Consider the following 17,074-nt stretch of genomic DNA (forward strand, 5'->3'; position numbering starts at 1 on the left):
GTATGGGACTGAAGGAACGGGAACAATCCGATGGCAGTTTCCTGATGGGGAACCGTAGGTGGAACGAGAAATCGAGAATGCGGTACGTACCTGCCCTGGCACCTAAGTGCCTTACCTCAGCTGAGGTGAACAAACGTCACGTTGATGTCGCTACGGCCCGCGCATGAACGGACCCTGAATCTTGCAAGGCGACGTGTTCCGACGCCCTCGCTGGCGCACTCCCACGCAAATGGTTTGGTACCTGATCCAGTTGCAACGGTGCGGTGCTAGCAGTGGAAAGAATCAATCTCAGCGACCCCATGGACAACCGAACCTGTGCAAACTTGAGCAATCCAATATTTGCAGAAGGCTGGCATTTCAAAAACCCGCCCTGGCTGGGCTGGCTGGGTATTTGGGGGGGACTATGGTGGCAGGGCCAGACTAGCGCACACGGGAAGGAAAACAAGAGATGAAGTTCGGGGTTACAGGGTGCCCCGCAATGAAGTCGATAAAATGGAGGCAGGTGGCCAAGTGGCGATAAACCCAATGACATCGGTTGCAAGTTGAGTAGCTAAGCCTCATTATGAGATGATGGCCATTTCACGGCGCCAACGGACACAGGCATGTCCCAAACCAAAAGGTCCGGGTAGGTAGGTTGAGGCAAGTTTCCTTTCATCGTCGAATCTCTGCTGCCGCGATAAGTTGCCGTTATAAGCTAGACGGGGACTTCTAGAAATACCTTACTGCGTAGGAAGGGCGCTGCCAAATGTTTTCCACTTCTACCTACCTACCTAGGTGATGAGAAGTGCACATTTGAAACCAAACACACCGTCAACTGGACGAGAACAGCAGGAACTCACTCCGCATTTCTTAGTTCACGTCCTATGGTCTCTTATTGATGTCCTGCGGCTTCCCGCTGTTCCTCCTTATCCCGAATATCTACGCTAAACAACCACCAGACAGACACCGTCATCCACATGCAGGATGAACCTGAATGGTCACCTCAACAATGTCGCAACCTATCAAAGCACCCCTAAACCTTCTGCCTAGGTAGGCCGTAAACGTCATTCCGTGGGGGCAAGAAAAGTTGTCAAGGCCCATCGGTTACCACTGAGTACCGAGACTCCTTGCGCAACACAGCGAAATCCGACGGCAGACCAAATGTTGCGCTTTTGGCTGCCGACAAGACACAAGACCACCAGAATTTCACTGGTCTGATGCATCGGAACCGCCGAGTCTCCGTTGGCACCCAATAAAGGAAAAAAAAAAAAAGAAATGTGTAAGAACTAGTCAGCTCTGACTTCCACAAGGGAAACGCACCATGGCGCGAGTCACGCGCCAATCCCAACCCAGACTTTTGGAATAGGCATGTACCCAGGTACATCACTTACGAGTGGTCCGGAACCACCATCCGCCATCTCTCCTTAGCTTTTCCAATCTCTCTTCAAAACACGCGAGAGATGGGACGAGGTGTTGGCTCTCTGAGAAAGGAAAAGCAACAAACGATTCGAAGGTTCCGAGGGAAACCAAAGGGGTTCCCTTCCATTGGGACGTGGCCCGGTACTTGTTTCAAACCCACGGCAACCCTGTGCTTGCGGTAAAACCGTGACCTGACCGCTTGCCTTTCCTTTCCCCCTCCTGTGACGGTAACGCACTTCAGACCCGACTCAGTTGCAACAAAACCGCCCGGCACGGCAGACTGACACAGCGAGCACCACACCGGTATCAAGCACGGTCGGGCCCGAGTTAAGGACAGCCTTGTGACCGCCGGAAACGAGGGGCTTGCCTCCAGGCCTTCTTGAGCAATGCCGTCTTCTCGTTCCGCATCCCAACGGACCCGTTCTGGATTACCTCAGCCATGTCGGCCTGTGGCTAGGGACACATTGGTGTTCACCATCAACACAGGACGGATATGGTAAAATCTCTCGCCAAAAAACAAGGATTCGTCGTGATAGAACTGATGCCTGTATCATTTACCAGCCCGGTCTAGTAGTACATTTTGCTGGCAAGGCCCCTTTCTCTGATGCTCCTTCGCACCCATCGTGGAAAGGCCCGGTCTCTCCTCTGTCATCCCACCACCGCAGGCCACCGCCTCAGGCAGCCTTTACAACCTTGTCGTCGTCGAACTCTATGTCCACAATACCGTCCTTGGTCACGGCCTTGACCGTCATGCCCTTGAAGTCGATCGGTAACCGTCTCTTCAGCTCGTCCGTGCACATGTTAAGAATCTTGATGCCCTGGCCGAGCGTGATGTCGGGGTGGTGGTGTTTATCGAGGATCGAAAGGCAGTAGTATCTAGAGTTTCCGTGTTAGCCGTCTCCGACTTTTCCTCCAAAAACCTGAGAGTTTTGGTAGCTCAGCAGCTTGAGAGCTTCAACGTACTGTGCGTAGCCGTGGGCGGCGTATGGCAGGGGCGCCAGCGACGCGAGGTAGTCCAGCCAGTACAGCGCGGGCTTCTGTGTGATGGGGTCGACGCCGCCGAGGAGCAAGTTGACGTTGTACGGCTTGCGCGACCGCAAGCTGGAGGCGAGCTCGCCGCGGATGAAGTTGGCAAGGCCCGAAGGGGAGAGGTCCGTCTCATTGCGCATCGAGTAAAGCTGGGAGTTTGCTTGGATGTAGTCGGCGAATTGGACTAGAAGTGGTCGAGCTGTGTTAGTATAGCTTCCACCATCGTGACGACACCGAGGAGGGGTGGCCTGCCCAGCGGGGTAGGGACATCACGGCAGTTACTGACCAGTATCGCCCGACTCGCCAGAGTATGCAATCAGTGTTTGCTTGTTCAGCGCTCTCGTCTTGTCATCGGCAGCCTTCAGGATCGTTGCGCCACGCATGGCAGCTTTGGAAGCTGCGATGATGGTAAAGTCCTTGCCCGTGATACCCAGTAGTACCTCCCTGCCAAACGCAATCCATATTAGCTCGCTGCCTCTTCTCCGAACAATTAATTGAGGAGGCTCATATCTCACATCTTGACTGTTGTTGCGGTGTCTGTTTCGTTGTTGAGGGGAGGTAGAGGTTCTGGTGATGTTCGTACGTCGTTAATGAGGGTCGGTCGTTCGTCAGCCTTCAACCTCCAAGGTCGGTCGAGCTACCCCCCGGAACGCGCAGTCAAGCTACAGCCTGAAGCGAACGGGCCGCCCTGCTCCAATTCTGCCCCAATAGACCGCCGCCGCCCGGAAAAACCACACCCCAGTCGTGCTGCTCTTGATTGGGTGCACCGACACCCCACCCTGACATCTGATTCTCCGAGATACGTACCCACCGAACTTTTTTTTTCCTGGGAAGCCCACCTCCAAAAAAAATATCGTCGATGTAGGCGGGCCAGGACGAAAAAAAGTTGCCCAGATACCCAGGCAAAGCAACCCCAGGAAGCTCTGCCCAAAATGTCGTCTTTCTTCACAGTCCCCGGCGCCAACAAGAAGCGGAAAAGGACAGACGCCCCCGCGGCCCCCAAGAAGCGAATTGCCGCCTCCAAGACCTCCAACAGAGCCCCTCCGAAATCGTCTGCGGCGGCCAAAGGCAGCAGCAAAGGCAAGAGACCAGCGGCACCGGCAGCACCCGCCTCCAAGAAGCGAAGTGAGCGCGACGACGACGACGAATCGATCTCGGGCAGCGATTCGGACGATGAGGGCATAGTCTCCGCCGCGGAGGAGAGCGACAATGGCTCGTCAGAGGACGACGGTGTCGCGGGCGAGACGGCCGCCGAGCGCCGCCTGCGGCTCGCGGAGCGGTACCTCGAGAACGTCAAGCAGCAAGTAGACGAGGTGGGCTTCGATGCCGCGGAAATCGACCGCGACCTGATCAACGAGCGGTTACAAGAGGACGTGGCCGAGTCCAAGGGAAAAGTCTACCGCACCCTCGTCGACGAGCTCGCCTTCGACCGTGCGACCTCGTCCTTCTTCCGCAATAACACCGAGACCTTCACCTCCGTCGCCGTCAACGCTCCCTACGCCTACACCACGACCAAGGACATGTACCTGCACAAGTGGAGGATACAGGACCTCCCCAACACCAGTTCCCGCAGACGACCAAGAAGAAACCCAAGAAGCCGCCTGCCCCGCCGCGCAAGAAGCCCGAGTTGGAGAACTGGCTGAGGGGCAACCTGCACAACGCAACAAAAAAGTCGTTCCAGCGCCACGTCGAGAAGATTTTGTGTGTTGCCGCATCGCCGGACGGGAAGTACGTCGTCACGGGCGGCGAGGACCGCAGACTCATCATCTACGACGCCGAGACCCTCAAGCCCATCCGCGTCTTCACCCACCACCGCGACGCCGTCACCGGCCTCGCCTTCCGCCGCGGCACGAACCAGCTCTACTCCTGCTCAAAGGACCGCACGGTTAAGGTCTGGAGCTTGGACGAGCTTGCCTACGTCGAGACCCTTTTTGGCCACCAAGACGAGATCGTCGACATCGACGCCCTTGCCCAGGAGCGCTGCGTCAGTGTAGGCGCGCGTGACCGGACAGCACGTCTGTGGAAGGTTGCCGAGGAGACACAGCTCGTCTTCCGCGGCGGCGCCGTTGACAAGAAGTCCCGTCCGGACGTTGACCCGCGCTCGCTTCCTCACGAGGGCAGTATGGACCGCGTTGCCATGATCGACGATGAGCTCTTCGTCACGGGCAGCGACAACGGCTCCCTCGCTCTCTGGAGCGTCACAAAAAAGAAGCCCCTCCACATCTATCCCATGGCCCATGGCCTGGAAGAAGCTCTTCGCCCGGACGAGGCGTCGGCGGACCACAACCCAGACCCGAGCGTCGTGCCGCCGCCGCAGCCGCGGTGGATCACGGCGCTCAAGACCATCCCCTACTCAGACGTCATCCTCAGTGGAAGCTGGGATGGTTGCATAAGAGTATGGCGTCTAAGCGAGGACAAGAGAAAGATTGAAGTGGCAGGTGTTCTCACATCAGAGGCCGAGCAGGCCTCGAAGGCCGCCAAGGGCAAGTCACAAGATGCCGCTGGCGGCTTGAAGGGGGTGATCAACGATATTGCCATCTTTGAACGCGGTGACCGCGGGCAAGACGGCGTTTGCGTCGTAGCGGCGGTGGGCAAGGAACATAGGCTAGGCAGGTGGCAGATGCGCAAGGGCAAGGGCAAGAACGGCGGGTATGTGTTCGAGGTGCCCAAGGTGTTGAAAAAGCCGGAAGTGAACGGCAACCATAATGATGCATCGATTTCGGAAAGCGAGTAAAAAAAGCATATAGATGTGTCCCCATCTTTTGAGAGAAAGAAAGAGAGGGACGTTGGGGAAAAGCACTTATAGAGGATCCTGTACCACAATGTACGAACTACGACATGAGCCTCTACTCTCCGTCAAGGCCACAAGGGAATTGCAGCCACTATTCGAGATAATGTCTTCATTTCTTCGTTGTCCTCAAAAAGCCGTGCTCTAAATCTATGGGTATGGAGTCTGGCCATGCTACAACAATGCTACTCGAACAACGCTACGCGCCAATCGATAGCAAAGACAATGAACGCTTTTGTTCTGCTGGTCTCTTCGACAGATCCAGCCTCCCTCGATTTCTTCCTTCCACTTCTATTCCTACCATTTCCCAACCGTACCGAACCTGGGTATCGTGATGCAAGTTGTTTTTTTCATTATTTGGTGAGATCCACTGTCTCGGAGGGTCCCTCAATGCTTGGTATCGCCTTCCCGTCATCCTTCATGGAGTGCCTTTTCTCTGCTTTTGGATCTGACGGCGGTGATGAACTAATTCCAGAGGGTACTTTCGCTGAGAAGTAATGGCTCGTCTTAGTAGGCCCATTCGTCATCGTTCGCGGTGATGGCTTTGGAGGCGCCTCGTCCTCGATCACGATGCTCTCCTGTTCCTTGACAACTTTCTCGCTATTTTGCGATGCTAAGTTGTGTTGTCCCATCGACTCGGATGAAGAACGCATTTCGCCAAGCAGTTGCTGGCTTGGAGAGATGCTCTTCTTGGAGCGGTCCGTGACTGGCTCATTCTTACGGCTAGACTTCGACGGCGAGGAAGACAGTCGGCACAAAAGGATCTCGCTGTTACTAAGTTTTCTTTTGGTACCTTTGGAAGCCAATTTCTTCTCGCTGGTAGGCTTGGCTGGCGAAGAAACAAGAGGCGACAACATCCTAGACACACCATCATCATTGGCAGGCTTGCCTTTGGTATGACGAGGACTCGTCCTCAGGCGAACTGGTGTTGAGGTGTCAGTGTGTGACTGCACAGGGACCGGCGTTCTTGGTCCTTCAGAACTCTGTTTCAGGGGTTCCAATAATCCGTTGTCCTCGCTCAATGCAGCAACGGCATTTGTCGATCTGACAACTTCAGTTTGCAGAAGAGGCTCCACGGCGTTGAGAGGTCCATCCCCTGTAGCAGGCTTAGCTCCTATGGGAGGCTCAGCCACCGGCATATGTGCGGCCGCGGTATTGTCATCATTCTTTGCAGGCGGGCTGCTGCGATTGTCCAGAGGCAGACGAGCAATCGCTGGGGATCCTTTGACGGTGGATGACGGGTTCTTTGGCGCGTCAAGCACCGGTTGGGAAGTCCTCGGCGTAGCCGACTCTGCTTCTTGTCGCTTCTCCGGCGACTTGCTGGTGGCGAGTGCTGGGACATTCGACTTTCGCTTGGCCTTCTTTTCTGCCGCTAGCGCGTTCTGTTCCTTGCGCTTTTCGATGATAATGTTACGGAGTTCGCTTCGCATCGCAGGAGACGTAATGTCCCAGCGTGGTGCCTCCTTACGAACCAGCTTAGCCACCACGCCGTCCGGGTCCTTAAGGAATTCTCGCATGTAACCGAGGAGAAAAGCACCACAGCTTGCATGGTCTTCCTGCTCAGGGATTCCTTTTGCCGTCATGCCAAAGGTGCCAGGTGGCTCGACTTCCAAATTCCTCTTGTCTTTCGCTTCTCGAACGAGATACGATTTGAGGTTGCCACAAGTAGGGGAATGCCCAACGCCCAACGAGTCGAGGGTAATAACCCTGGCTTCACTGGGATCCTGCTTTCGAGCTAGGTTTCCTGTGACCTTCCGAGACGGTCGCTGCTTATTCGACAACGTTCTGAGACCCGTTTCAGCCTTCTGTTCTTCCTCCTTCGGCTGCACTTCTTCTTGCTTGACCTCTTCTAGGCTCATTTGTTCGACTTGTTCGCCAACGGTGGAGACCAATCCCTCTCCTGCTGACAGCTCCTTGAGTCCTCCGTTGTTATTGTCCTCAGGGTCCTCTGTCGGCTCCACCTTCTCATCTTTGGGCTGCGCAGTTTTATGCAGGAGCTTAGCTGGGTTGCATATAATTGCCAGATACCAGTGGGCGCTCTCGTTGACTGGTACGACGATGTAGTCGAACGAGAATAAGTCAATCTTTGCCGTCCATGATTTGACACCGTCGTAGTTTATGCCCGACCCGCTTTTACATCAGTCAGCTTCGGGTAGAAGTAGGTGTTCATGATGTAAATCCGGTCAGCCAGAGACTTGTTCTCTCGTTCCAGGTTGACCTGGAGATAGCGCAAGTAGAACCCGATGAGATTGTCGTTCAGGTACTCGCCTTCTTCCAGACGCGAAATGTCATCACGATAGACTGACGCCCTGTTTTTTCCCGACGGCAGGAAAGATGAGGGGTTTTTCATCCCAGATCTTGACCCAGTCAGGATTCTGGTTGATCCAAGAGACAGGACTGGGGGATTTGCGCCGGTGTAAGCTGGGCGACGAGTTCAAGATTGGTCGGGAAGCCCCATCTTTCACCTGTCTAGAAGGCAATGCCCGAGTTCGCTGGGCATCGGTCTGATGATCCTTGGTATTGATGGGAGTGAAGAAAGAAGCTGTCGTGGGCGCAGGGTTTGTTGCTGACGCTGAGCCGTCCCCCTGCATATTGAGTCGTAACAGCTGGCGACCTGTTTGGGTCGGGGTAATCTGCTGCGCAGAAGCTGGCCTCGGCCGATTCCCTGACGTCGGGTTTACATTGGGCTTGACTTTGGTCGTCTCCTGATGCTCAAGATATTTGATGTCATCTGGCTTTGGCTTGTGGGTCTTATCCCAATCACTCGCTACCTGCTTCTGATTACTGAAGATCTTCTCAAGTTGATCGCTAATCTTTGTTAGCTGCGTGCGCATAGGAAACCCGAGTGCCTGTCAAACGTACCTATCTGCTGCGAAACAACTCATCTTATGTGTAGAGCAGTCTTTCAGCCTGTCTTCGACCCAAAGCCCCAGAGTCAAGGCGTCTCCGGGTTGAGCAAACTCCAATACCAATAGAGGAGCAACACCGCCCCCGATGATCTTGAAATTGCCGCATATGGAGTGTTGCTCGTGCTGTACTGTATTTTGGTGCAGTACCTCAGCTTCACCTCCAGCCATCTGTAGTCTGGACGACGTTCATTCGTACGATCGACGGCAATGAGGCTCTCGTGGTCATCGCCTACTCTCAACACGGGATGCTCTTCAGGATCCATAGTCGTGGCATCCAGCGCTTCTTTCCCGGAGACAGCGCGAACTATATTTAGTCTTGGCTGGTTGGCGTTCTGCGACTTTGAGAAGTCCACCTTGGTCATATCGCCACGCGAACGGGTGACGGATGGCTTCATTGGCTTTCTTGCATCTTCATCCAAAATGACATCTTTCGAGGAAGTATGACGTTCCCGTGATATTCTGTCTTGGCTACCAAGCTCATCGTCCGAAATATCCTCTGGTTGGCCCTTTACCGTGCCTACGCCAGGAGGTAGATGGAATGCTGTCCTTGGGTTGCCCTTGTGTTGATCCGGAGCCTGCTTCTTTCTCGGGGGGCCTTCCTCGTCTTTTGTAAGGTCATCTTCGCCATCCGAGAAATTCTCCTTGGGCGTTGTTGATTGAGCACATCTCAATGGGCGAACGCGGGGACGACGTTGGCGCTTGTTGCTAACATTTGCGCTATGTGCCCTCTCCACACTCCGATATTCAGGAACTTGTGCACTCGATGTCGGGTCATGGTTGGAGCGGTTACTAACGACTTCAGCATCCGCCGACTGTTGGGAGTCTGTCAAGTCCACCGTTTGTAAGGGTTTCGGAACGGGATCTGGTGTTGGAGAGGCTGAAGCCAAAGTAAAATGTCCCGAGGTGAATGCGGCAGAGCCTTTGGGCGCTTCATCCTTGGCCTGTGTCTTTTGCCGTTTGGCAGACCTTGGGGGCTCGACATGCGGCACAGAAGGCAGTCTCTTGTGGCGCGCATCCTTGCCTCTGTCGAAAGTGCTGAGCCCGCCAGTAAGACCGCCCGTAAGGATCGATCTGGTTCTGGTGCTTTGTTTCTATGCCAGTATTAGCTGAGGGTTTGCTTCTCTTGTGTGGTAGAGTCACCATTGGATCCGGGACGGGAACACCGTCTTTTGAGCTCCTGACAGAGTAGCCGTTAGCGAAACCCTCGCCCGCAGTATTCTTTTGGGTCGGATCGCACCCGTAGATCGGAAAGGAGTGAAGATCACTGTCCCTAAATCGCTCCCGCAGCTCCTCGGGCCTGTCGTCCATGCGTTAGTGCAAGTCTCGAGTCAGAGAAAGAGTCCCATGGGCACATACGTTCGGCCGTGTCTCTTCAAGGAAGCTCGTCGATGAGCAGAGACAGTCGCACCGTTCGTACCGGCCTTCTTGTCTCTCTCCTCGTTCTCGGGCGCTTCCGTTGCCGCATGCGCTGCCTCTCGCGGAGCTCCCTCCTCTTGACGTCTTGGGGGTCTTAGTCTTGCGGTGGCGTCCCTCGGTGTCGACGGTGGATTCGGACAGGGCGCAGACGGGTCGGAAGAAGACGAGGATACGCCCTTTTGTGGCGTTTCATCGCAGGGAGGGGTTGTGACTCTGGTAGGAGGAGGAGAGGAAAGAGAAGAAGAAGAAGGTGCGTCCGCAGGCGGTGTCGTCTCTCGCACCTGCTTCATTCACGAAAGTCGGTTAGTAGTGGGGTCCAGATGGGAAAGGCTGGCCCTGCAGCACGGGGTTTACGCTCGAATTTTTGGGGGTACCCTATGGCCGGGACGTTGGAGTGGAAGGACCAGGCCGTGGGCACGCTGGGAACGAGAAAAAAAGTTACAGTGGTACCCGCCAACACACGACGGGGCTACAGCGACTCATTGCAGGGGCATGTAGTGCGCGAGACGTGGACAAGCTCTGGTGGGGATCCACTCCATTAAAACCCAGCGCGCCGGAGCGCGACATCCGCTGGGAAGGATGGGCACTTGCTTGTTTGGAATGACAGCCGAAACTGCGCAGCTTGCATCATCCCGTCCGCTTAGGCCGAAAAGTGATGTCAACCAACAGAAAATGCAAGTGAAACGACTTACCTGAGTCTCTGCATCTGCCATCCCCATCGTGCCGGGGGGTTCTTCCTGAGCTGCCATCTTGAGCCGCTGCCAAGGAGATTGTCGTCAAGCACGATGTTCATGGGTTGAGTATGCTTCAGGCTGATAAGGAGATGGGATTATGGCTGCATTCAGATGTTTGCAGAGAGAATAGAAATCGGAGTAGGTTTATCACGGAGTAAGAGAAGTAAAAGGTGACGCATTAGTGAGCCGAGCGAGGTTGTCCTTGGGACGAACACTCTACATTCCTTTCCTTCCTGATATTCTCTTGGTTTCTGGATACAAATGGACTCGCGGCGAGCGGCATCCTAAAGGTTAAAGAGGGGAAGGAAGCTCTGTGAGGCAGACCGGAAGCCGGTGAATACAAGAGAAAGGAGCATGCAGGCTGGCGAACGATGACACAAGCAAGATGTCTTTTGCTTCCCTCTTCATAATCCTAACTACCCAGTCAAGTGGCCAAAGGAAAACGATCAACATTGTTGACAGCTGCGTTGACGGTAGGATCCAAATGATGACAAGAAAGTAATATTCTAAAGAGCTCTTCAGAAAGGACAGCAATGCCAAACTCCGAGCTGTCCATCGTCCCCGGGCAGGGATCCGCTGGGGAAGCCGTCCGCAGCCCCATAATTTGCACCACCGGCTCGGCTCTCGAGGTATCCTTAGCTGCTGATTTACAGTACGTATTTCCTCCAGGTCCCTAGAGCTGCAGCAGCTCACCCCAAGCTCGACCAATAGCGCTGAAGCCACATGTCCATCTTCGCAAGGCTGAAGCTTGCCCCCCCCCAAAACGTGGCCTCACACGTCGCATATCCATCCCATCACGAGCAAGCTTCGTGTCCCTCAGCTCCGTTTCTTTACGCAATCAAGCTGCTGAGAAGCTCTCAATCTCTCTCGACCAACACATAGTCCACCACAGGTGGCATATCGGTCGCCCAAAATGTACAACACAATAACCCGCGCCCAAAACACCTTTGGCTTCTTCACGACGGTAGCCTTCTTCGTCGCCGCCATCATCGCCCTCTCCGACCTCGTCACCCCGCGCGCCCCCTCCGTTGGCTCCCTCAAGACGACCAATGTCCAAGTCGTCAAGGGCCGCCCCATTACTACTCAAGCAAGAAGGAGGAATATGCCATAATCAAATTCTCTCTCGACGCCGACCTCTCGGACCTCTTCACCTGGAACACCAAGCAGGTCTTTGTCTATGTCACGGCCGAATGGCCCGACAACTCAAAGGCCGCCGCCGGCACGAACGCCACGAACCAGGCCGTCATCTGGGATCAGATCATTACGTCTCCCAGCGCCGACCACCTCGCCAACATCGGCCCCGCCGCCATGCGCAAGCTGAAGAAGAGCGCCGAGGGCAAGAGCATCGACCCTAATCGGTAAGACTTCTCGTAATCTCCACTGTCGTATAAAGAGACCCAAAGACTGACAACCTCGCAGTGGCAAGCTCCGCATCAAGAACCAGAAGCCCAAGTACCAGATCACGCACCCCTCGAGCAAGATCGCCGAGGCCGACAAGGTCGTTCTGAAGCTGCACTACAATGTCCAACCGTGGGTTGGCATCTTGACCTGGAACCAAAACCAGAACATTGGCAGTTGGAAGGCCCTTAAGGGCGGTGTCAGCAAGGCCTTCAAGCTTCCTGCTCTCAAAGTTAAGGAGAACAAGGACAAGAAGCCTTAACGTGAGTGAAGCATATAATTTCGGCGTAATTGAATATACATCTCGGGAAATTTTCACTTCGTTTCGCAAGTGATATAACGCGTCTGGAATATGGATGAGAGCATCTCAGTGCATGCATTATCTCCTAGTGCTATGTACGTCGAGTTGCCCCCGTTCGCACTAGAACAACATTTTCCATAGTTCAGGAAAATCGCTATGCGTTTCTTCATATCCCATGTTTGCCATAATTCTACTCTGTAACCCATCCGTTTTTTGGGAACCGAAGCCGTCTATCAGAAACCACATCGCTTCATCAAGGGGTATCTGCTGAACCAAAAGTAACCATAGGAAATAAAATCACGCGCCTTCCAAGGCTAGGCCGCGTCGGCGGAAGCTCCGTTCGTCACTCCGTTAGCCGCTCCGTTCGCACCACGGCCGCGGGGGCACCTCTACCCCGTCCTCCACGTCCTCCGCGGCCACGACCTCTGCCGCGAGCGTCAAGGTTGGCGGGAGGCGGAACGTTGCCGTACATCGGTTGTTGAGGTTGAGCCGGCATCTCATGAAGACCCGACTGACCGGGATGCTGAATCGGTCCACCACGACCACGTCCCCGGCCTCTAAAGTTGCCTCCACCACGCTGACCTTGTCCGTTGGCCTCGTGAGCCTCGTCCGTGCCGTTCTGGTGAGGGCGGTAGACAAGGGTGCTATGCAGCAGGTTGGGTCCACCTCCACGGCCGCGGCCACGGCTGGACTGACCCTGGCTGCCGTTCGCGGCACCGCGCCAGGTGCCTCTGAGCGGACCAGGAGCAGGCGCATCCTTGTACTGGGGGACACCCGTCGCCACCGTCGTAAGCGACCCCGGAGCCGGAGCTGGTTTGCGCTGCATGCCGGCCTTGGAGCCCGACACGACCTGCTTGTACGTGGTGTTGAGGACCGAGGAAGAAGCAACGGTCATGCCACGGAAAGGCGGGGCTCTTTCACCCAAAGTCGTGCCGCTCATGAAGGTGAGATCCCAGACGACATCCAAAAGAAGATTGGTCGCGGTACGACTAAGGCCAACCACTGTTCCCCGGCTTCCAAGAGGCACTTTGCCAGAAGAGGATAAGAAGCTGACACGGTCGCCAAGAGCAAACTTCTGGTTGCTGAGGAACAGCTCAGCATCGCTAGGCTTCATGATTGCCGATCGCGGGACGCCCTTCATATTTTTGACCTCTACATCGTGGGATTGGAGGAAGACTTGTGCACCGGCCTCAGCAAGTTTCATGACCACAACGGAGTCAAGCTGCTCGGCCTCCAAGGGAACTCTCTCGAACTTGCTGGTCTGAGCCGCCTTGAGCCAAGCTCCAATCTCCTTCACTCGCTGAGCGGCCACCTTAGGGTCTTTCCAAAGGTCGGTGTCGCTGACATCGCTTGCTTGGGGATTCTGCTGAATAGCGGCGAAGAAGTCAGGGAACGCGGCGATGTATCTGGCCAGAAGCTCGATAGCGGCATTGCTGAACTCCCAACCAGAGTCTGACTTTTGCGAGTAGCCAAGCACCTTTTGCTTCTTGGCATCAAACTTCAGGTTGAGACCCAAGTTGACTCGCAAGCCACCAACAGTGTTAACTTGGTAAGACGACAGGATCTTACTAAGAATCAATGGGTGGAGGTTGAGCATCTTAGCAACGGCGTAAGACGGCGTGTATCGGTTCTGACGCTTCATGTCCTGGATAATGGGCTTAGCGAAGTCGGGTTCTTTGTTCTTCAAGACGGAAACGCGGATGTTGGCCTTGTTGTTGGCATGACCGGTGACCTCCAGAGCTCGTCCGTAGTTGTACTCGCCCAAGAAGAAAGCTTGAGTGCCAACAGGATACTCTTCCTCGATGGGTACAGCAGCTTTCTCGATGAATCGCTCGTCCTCGTTGATGACTTCGTCGACGATGGTCTGAGAAGCGTATACGCTTCTCATGCTGGGATTCAGCGCGTACTCCTTAATCAGGGCACCCTCCTCGGTCTTGATTAAGCCCTTCAACATGTGAACATGGACCAGGGATTCTACGGAGCCAATAACGATTCCGAGCCGCTTTGAATGCCAGTTTTCGATGTAGGTAGACTCTTTGGAGAAGAAGTCAATATCTTTAGGACCATGATGCTTTTGGACAACCGAGCCATTTCCGTCAAGCTCGTAATCGAAGAGCTCATCAGTGACCTTGACGATCTTGGCTTCTTGGAGGAATGGATATCCGACAAAGCATCGCTTTCCAAGTTTCTGGGCAGCTGCTTGGGCCCTAGTTCTCATTTCTGCGTCGGTGAGGGTGACAATCATGCTGGGGTTCTTGCTGTCTGCCTGGAAGACATTGACACCAAAGTTCTCAACCAGCATCGCTGTGTAGGACAGAGTGTGCAGGGTCGGGAACCCCGCGAGTGCCTCGATATTGATCTTGACACCGTCAACAAGGCCATTGCGATAGGTGAGGCCATCGGTGTTGGGAAGCTCGAAGATATTCTCCACACAGTGGCAAGGACTGATGTCCGGGAAGACGCCTACAAGAGACGAGGGGTAAGTGATGGAGACCTCGGGGTTGTAAGTGAACTTGAGGGCGACTCCAAATCCATTCCGCTCCTTTTGGTCCTTGCTAAGGAGCTTGTTCTTGGGCTCCATTGCGCTAAGCAAGCGCTTCTCGTCAATAAAAGGAATTTTCACGACGGCTTCCCATTCCATTCTCTTCCCGTTCATGTCAAGCTCGAAGTCTCTAGGGTAGAAATCGTAGATGGGCGAATTGGGGTTCGTCATTAGATCCCAGTAGACGTCGGGGACAATGGACTTGCTTCGGTCAGGCAAGACACCCATAAGCTGTTCGAAGGGCCTGAAAGGCTGGCCCAGCTTGAAGTTGAGGTCGGCTCCAAGACCTTTGATGACGTCTGCAAGATGTGTTAGCGCATTCACATGTGCCGTCTTTAGTTGAACTTACCAGAGGTCAAAGGAGAGTAATGGTACTGGTAAAACCAAGGCCATGAGGCAATTCCGCGGTAGTAGTAGTACAAGACCCATTGAAGACCTTGCACATAGTTCTCGCAAAGCTTGGTGAGCTCAGTGTCGTATTGCTCGGGCTCCCACTCGGGGAACTTCTGCAAGTAGTACTTGGTCTTCCAACCCTGGTACTTCTGATCATAAAGTTCCTTGTATTGGCGCTGAGCGTCTTCACCGGTGACATCGACAACAGTGGCCTTGTCATAGTTGCGCATCACTCGGTAAAGTGCAAGAGTTCCCTCCTCTTCTTCGTCATTGACGGTCTCGGCGCCCTTCGGGAACGACAAAAGGAGATGGCGATGACCCTCATCATCCTCTTTGGTGCTCCACTCAATATGGAGAGTGTCGGCAAGATCTTGGACAAATTTGCGATCAGCAGCGTTGAGACTAGTACCGAGATCCAGAGGTTCGGATGAGGGTTTGTTGACATAGGGGCGAATCTGCTGCTTCCACAGATCTCTCTGGGACGAGGTCAGAACAAGGCCCTTGCCCTTAGGCTTTCTGTTGTCGGCGCCGTTGGATTCCAAGAGTTTCTTAGATTGGAACCATTTCTCGTCGCTGACGTCGCTCTCGAATTGGTTCGTCTCGTCCTTGGCGAGCTCGTTCAGAAGCCTCTGGAGACGGGGCAGATTGATGACACCGCCCTCGTTGATGTAGCCATCTCCCTGGGGGAGAACCGATTTGTAGATACGGAACATAGCAGCGAGAGCACCCTCGTTGATGTGGAGACGAGGAAGGTTGGGAAGGAAATCGTTTCCAACAAAGAAAGCCATCAGGATGAAGTCGTCGATGACTCGTTCCAAATCGAAGGGAAAGCTCAGCCGACCAGGCTCCTGGAGCTCCTGAAATTCTAGCTCCAAATACTCACGCACTATGCATAGATGCAGCAGGTAAAAGTTCTGATGCTCCAGCTCTTTGGTCTTGGCCTTGCTCGCACGGCCGAAGGTAACCTCCTCTCGAAGGAGGCAGAAGTGAGGGTCGTGACTGAGCAGACCCAACATAATAAGATCGGCATCAAGACCGTACAAGCAGTGGCGAACGTTGGGATCGTAGTCAGGCTGCGCCTTGGCGTTCCTGATGTACTCCATGATCTTGTGCTCACCCTCACCAGGGACCTCATGGCCAGACAAGACAATCTCGCAGCCTTGCCAGTCGGCGTCCTCGGAGACCTTCTTGTTAACAAAGTACTTGAGCTGCTGCGTCAACTTCGCCATGAACTCGGTACCGGGCGTGATGCAGTTGCTGTCGAACGGGGGTTCCTTCGGCATATCGACACCCTCGTTGATGGCCTTATCACGGGCCTTTTCGGCGTCGAGGGCAGTTCGGAAACGTCTAGCGCGCTGCTGATTCATCTTGGCTCTCGGTGCGACACCGTCAATGGCCATGAAGAAGAGCTGTTTCGGCTTGATCTTCCCAAACAAATGCTCAATGTAATTGAAGATGCGAATGAACATCTCCTCCTCGCTGAGTCGGAACGTCGTATCTTCGCCGGTATCTTTGTGCGTGCAATTATGAATGATACCATTCATGTCCAGCTACCCAGCATTGTTAGCTATTGTAGTCGAGGAGCGGAGGTATTGTGGTGGGGGGAGCCTACATAGAGACAGTCGAACTCGGGGATGCGGTTCTCGGCAATGAGCTGAGAAATGGCCGGGTAGCGCTCCGAGAGCCATCTGAAGAATTTGGGAACACTGCAGATGATGGGATTAGCAAAGGTGACCTTTGGCGACCAGGTGGGAGTGGAAGCCCGACGAACCCCATGATGTCGTGATGGTGGCGCGCTTGAGCTAAGCGCGACGAACGATGCTAAGTTAATGAAGTTGTGATGTGTAGTGATTAATCCAAAAGGACAAATGCGATTTGTCTCTCTCCGTCTCAGTGCGCTGCAAGCGACCTGTTGAGGGGTTTTTTTTTTCTCTCCAAACACGAAGGAAGTCCTGACGCAGGAGGTCCAAGTGAATCAGTCGCAAGCTAGTTGCGACGTGGGAAAAGAAAAGAAGAAATGAACAAGTGAAAGAATATTCAACAGCTGGCTATTCAAAATAACCAGACGTGTCTGCGATTCTGCCAGGTGAACAGGGAACTCGGCTGTCGAGCTGTGTGAGGGCGAGAGGTTGAGGTCGGAAAGGGTGGAAAGTTGGGTTGCGCAGG

The 17,074-nt window shown here is 54.3% G+C and overlaps 6 protein-coding genes across 6 annotated transcripts; 2 read left to right on the forward strand and 4 right to left on the reverse strand.

Annotated features, from left to right (window-relative positions):
* Nucleotides 1-2,072: 2,072 nt before the first annotated feature.
* ColSpa_01028 (putative protein disulfide-isomerase) lies at nt 2,073-2,810 on the reverse strand (the record flags this gene model as incomplete). Its single annotated transcript, XM_049267240.1, has 3 exons — nt 2,073-2,274; nt 2,362-2,611; nt 2,714-2,810. The coding sequence occupies 3 exons, from the start codon at nt 2,808-2,810 to the stop codon at nt 2,073-2,075; spliced, it is 549 nt and encodes a 182-aa protein (XP_049123197.1).
* Nucleotides 2,811-3,359: 549 nt separating this feature from the next.
* ColSpa_01029 (putative WD repeat-containing protein) lies at nt 3,360-5,161 on the forward strand (the record flags this gene model as incomplete). Its single annotated transcript, XM_049267241.1, has 2 exons — nt 3,360-3,911; nt 3,992-5,161. 2 exons carry the CDS (start codon nt 3,360-3,362, stop codon nt 5,159-5,161), a joined length of 1,722 nt encoding a protein of 573 aa, XP_049123198.1.
* Nucleotides 5,162-5,568: 407 nt separating this feature from the next.
* On the reverse strand, nt 5,569-7,565 carry ColSpa_01030 (ubiquitin-like-specific protease ESD4; the record flags this gene model as incomplete). The annotated part of the gene is made up of 2 exons (XM_049267242.1): nt 5,569-7,345; nt 7,411-7,565. 2 exons carry the CDS (start codon nt 7,563-7,565, stop codon nt 5,569-5,571), a joined length of 1,932 nt encoding a protein of 643 aa, XP_049123199.1.
* Nucleotides 7,566-8,150: 585 nt separating this feature from the next.
* On the reverse strand, nt 8,151-9,432 carry ColSpa_01031 (uncharacterized protein; the record flags this gene model as incomplete). The annotated part of the gene is made up of 2 exons (XM_049267243.1): nt 8,151-9,215; nt 9,265-9,432. The coding sequence occupies 2 exons, from the start codon at nt 9,430-9,432 to the stop codon at nt 8,151-8,153; spliced, it is 1,233 nt and encodes a 410-aa protein (XP_049123200.1).
* Nucleotides 9,433-11,187: 1,755 nt separating this feature from the next.
* On the forward strand, nt 11,188-11,934 carry ColSpa_01032 (microsomal signal peptidase subunit 3; the record flags this gene model as incomplete). The annotated part of the gene is made up of 3 exons (XM_049267244.1): nt 11,188-11,325; nt 11,367-11,632; nt 11,694-11,934. The coding sequence occupies 3 exons, from the start codon at nt 11,188-11,190 to the stop codon at nt 11,932-11,934; spliced, it is 645 nt and encodes a 214-aa protein (XP_049123201.1).
* Nucleotides 11,935-12,316: 382 nt separating this feature from the next.
* On the reverse strand, nt 12,317-16,684 carry ColSpa_01033 (5'-3' exoribonuclease 1; the record flags this gene model as incomplete). Its single annotated transcript, XM_049267245.1, has 4 exons — nt 12,317-14,814; nt 14,865-16,458; nt 16,521-16,614; nt 16,680-16,684. 4 exons carry the CDS (start codon nt 16,682-16,684, stop codon nt 12,317-12,319), a joined length of 4,191 nt encoding a protein of 1,396 aa, XP_049123202.1.
* Nucleotides 16,685-17,074: the final 390 nt, after the last annotated feature.

This window comes from Colletotrichum spaethianum (genome assembly GCF_022836535.1).
Source record: "Colletotrichum spaethianum MAFF 239500 DNA, contig02, whole genome shotgun sequence".
Taxonomy (NCBI): Eukaryota; Fungi; Ascomycota; class Sordariomycetes; order Glomerellales; family Glomerellaceae; genus Colletotrichum; species Colletotrichum spaethianum.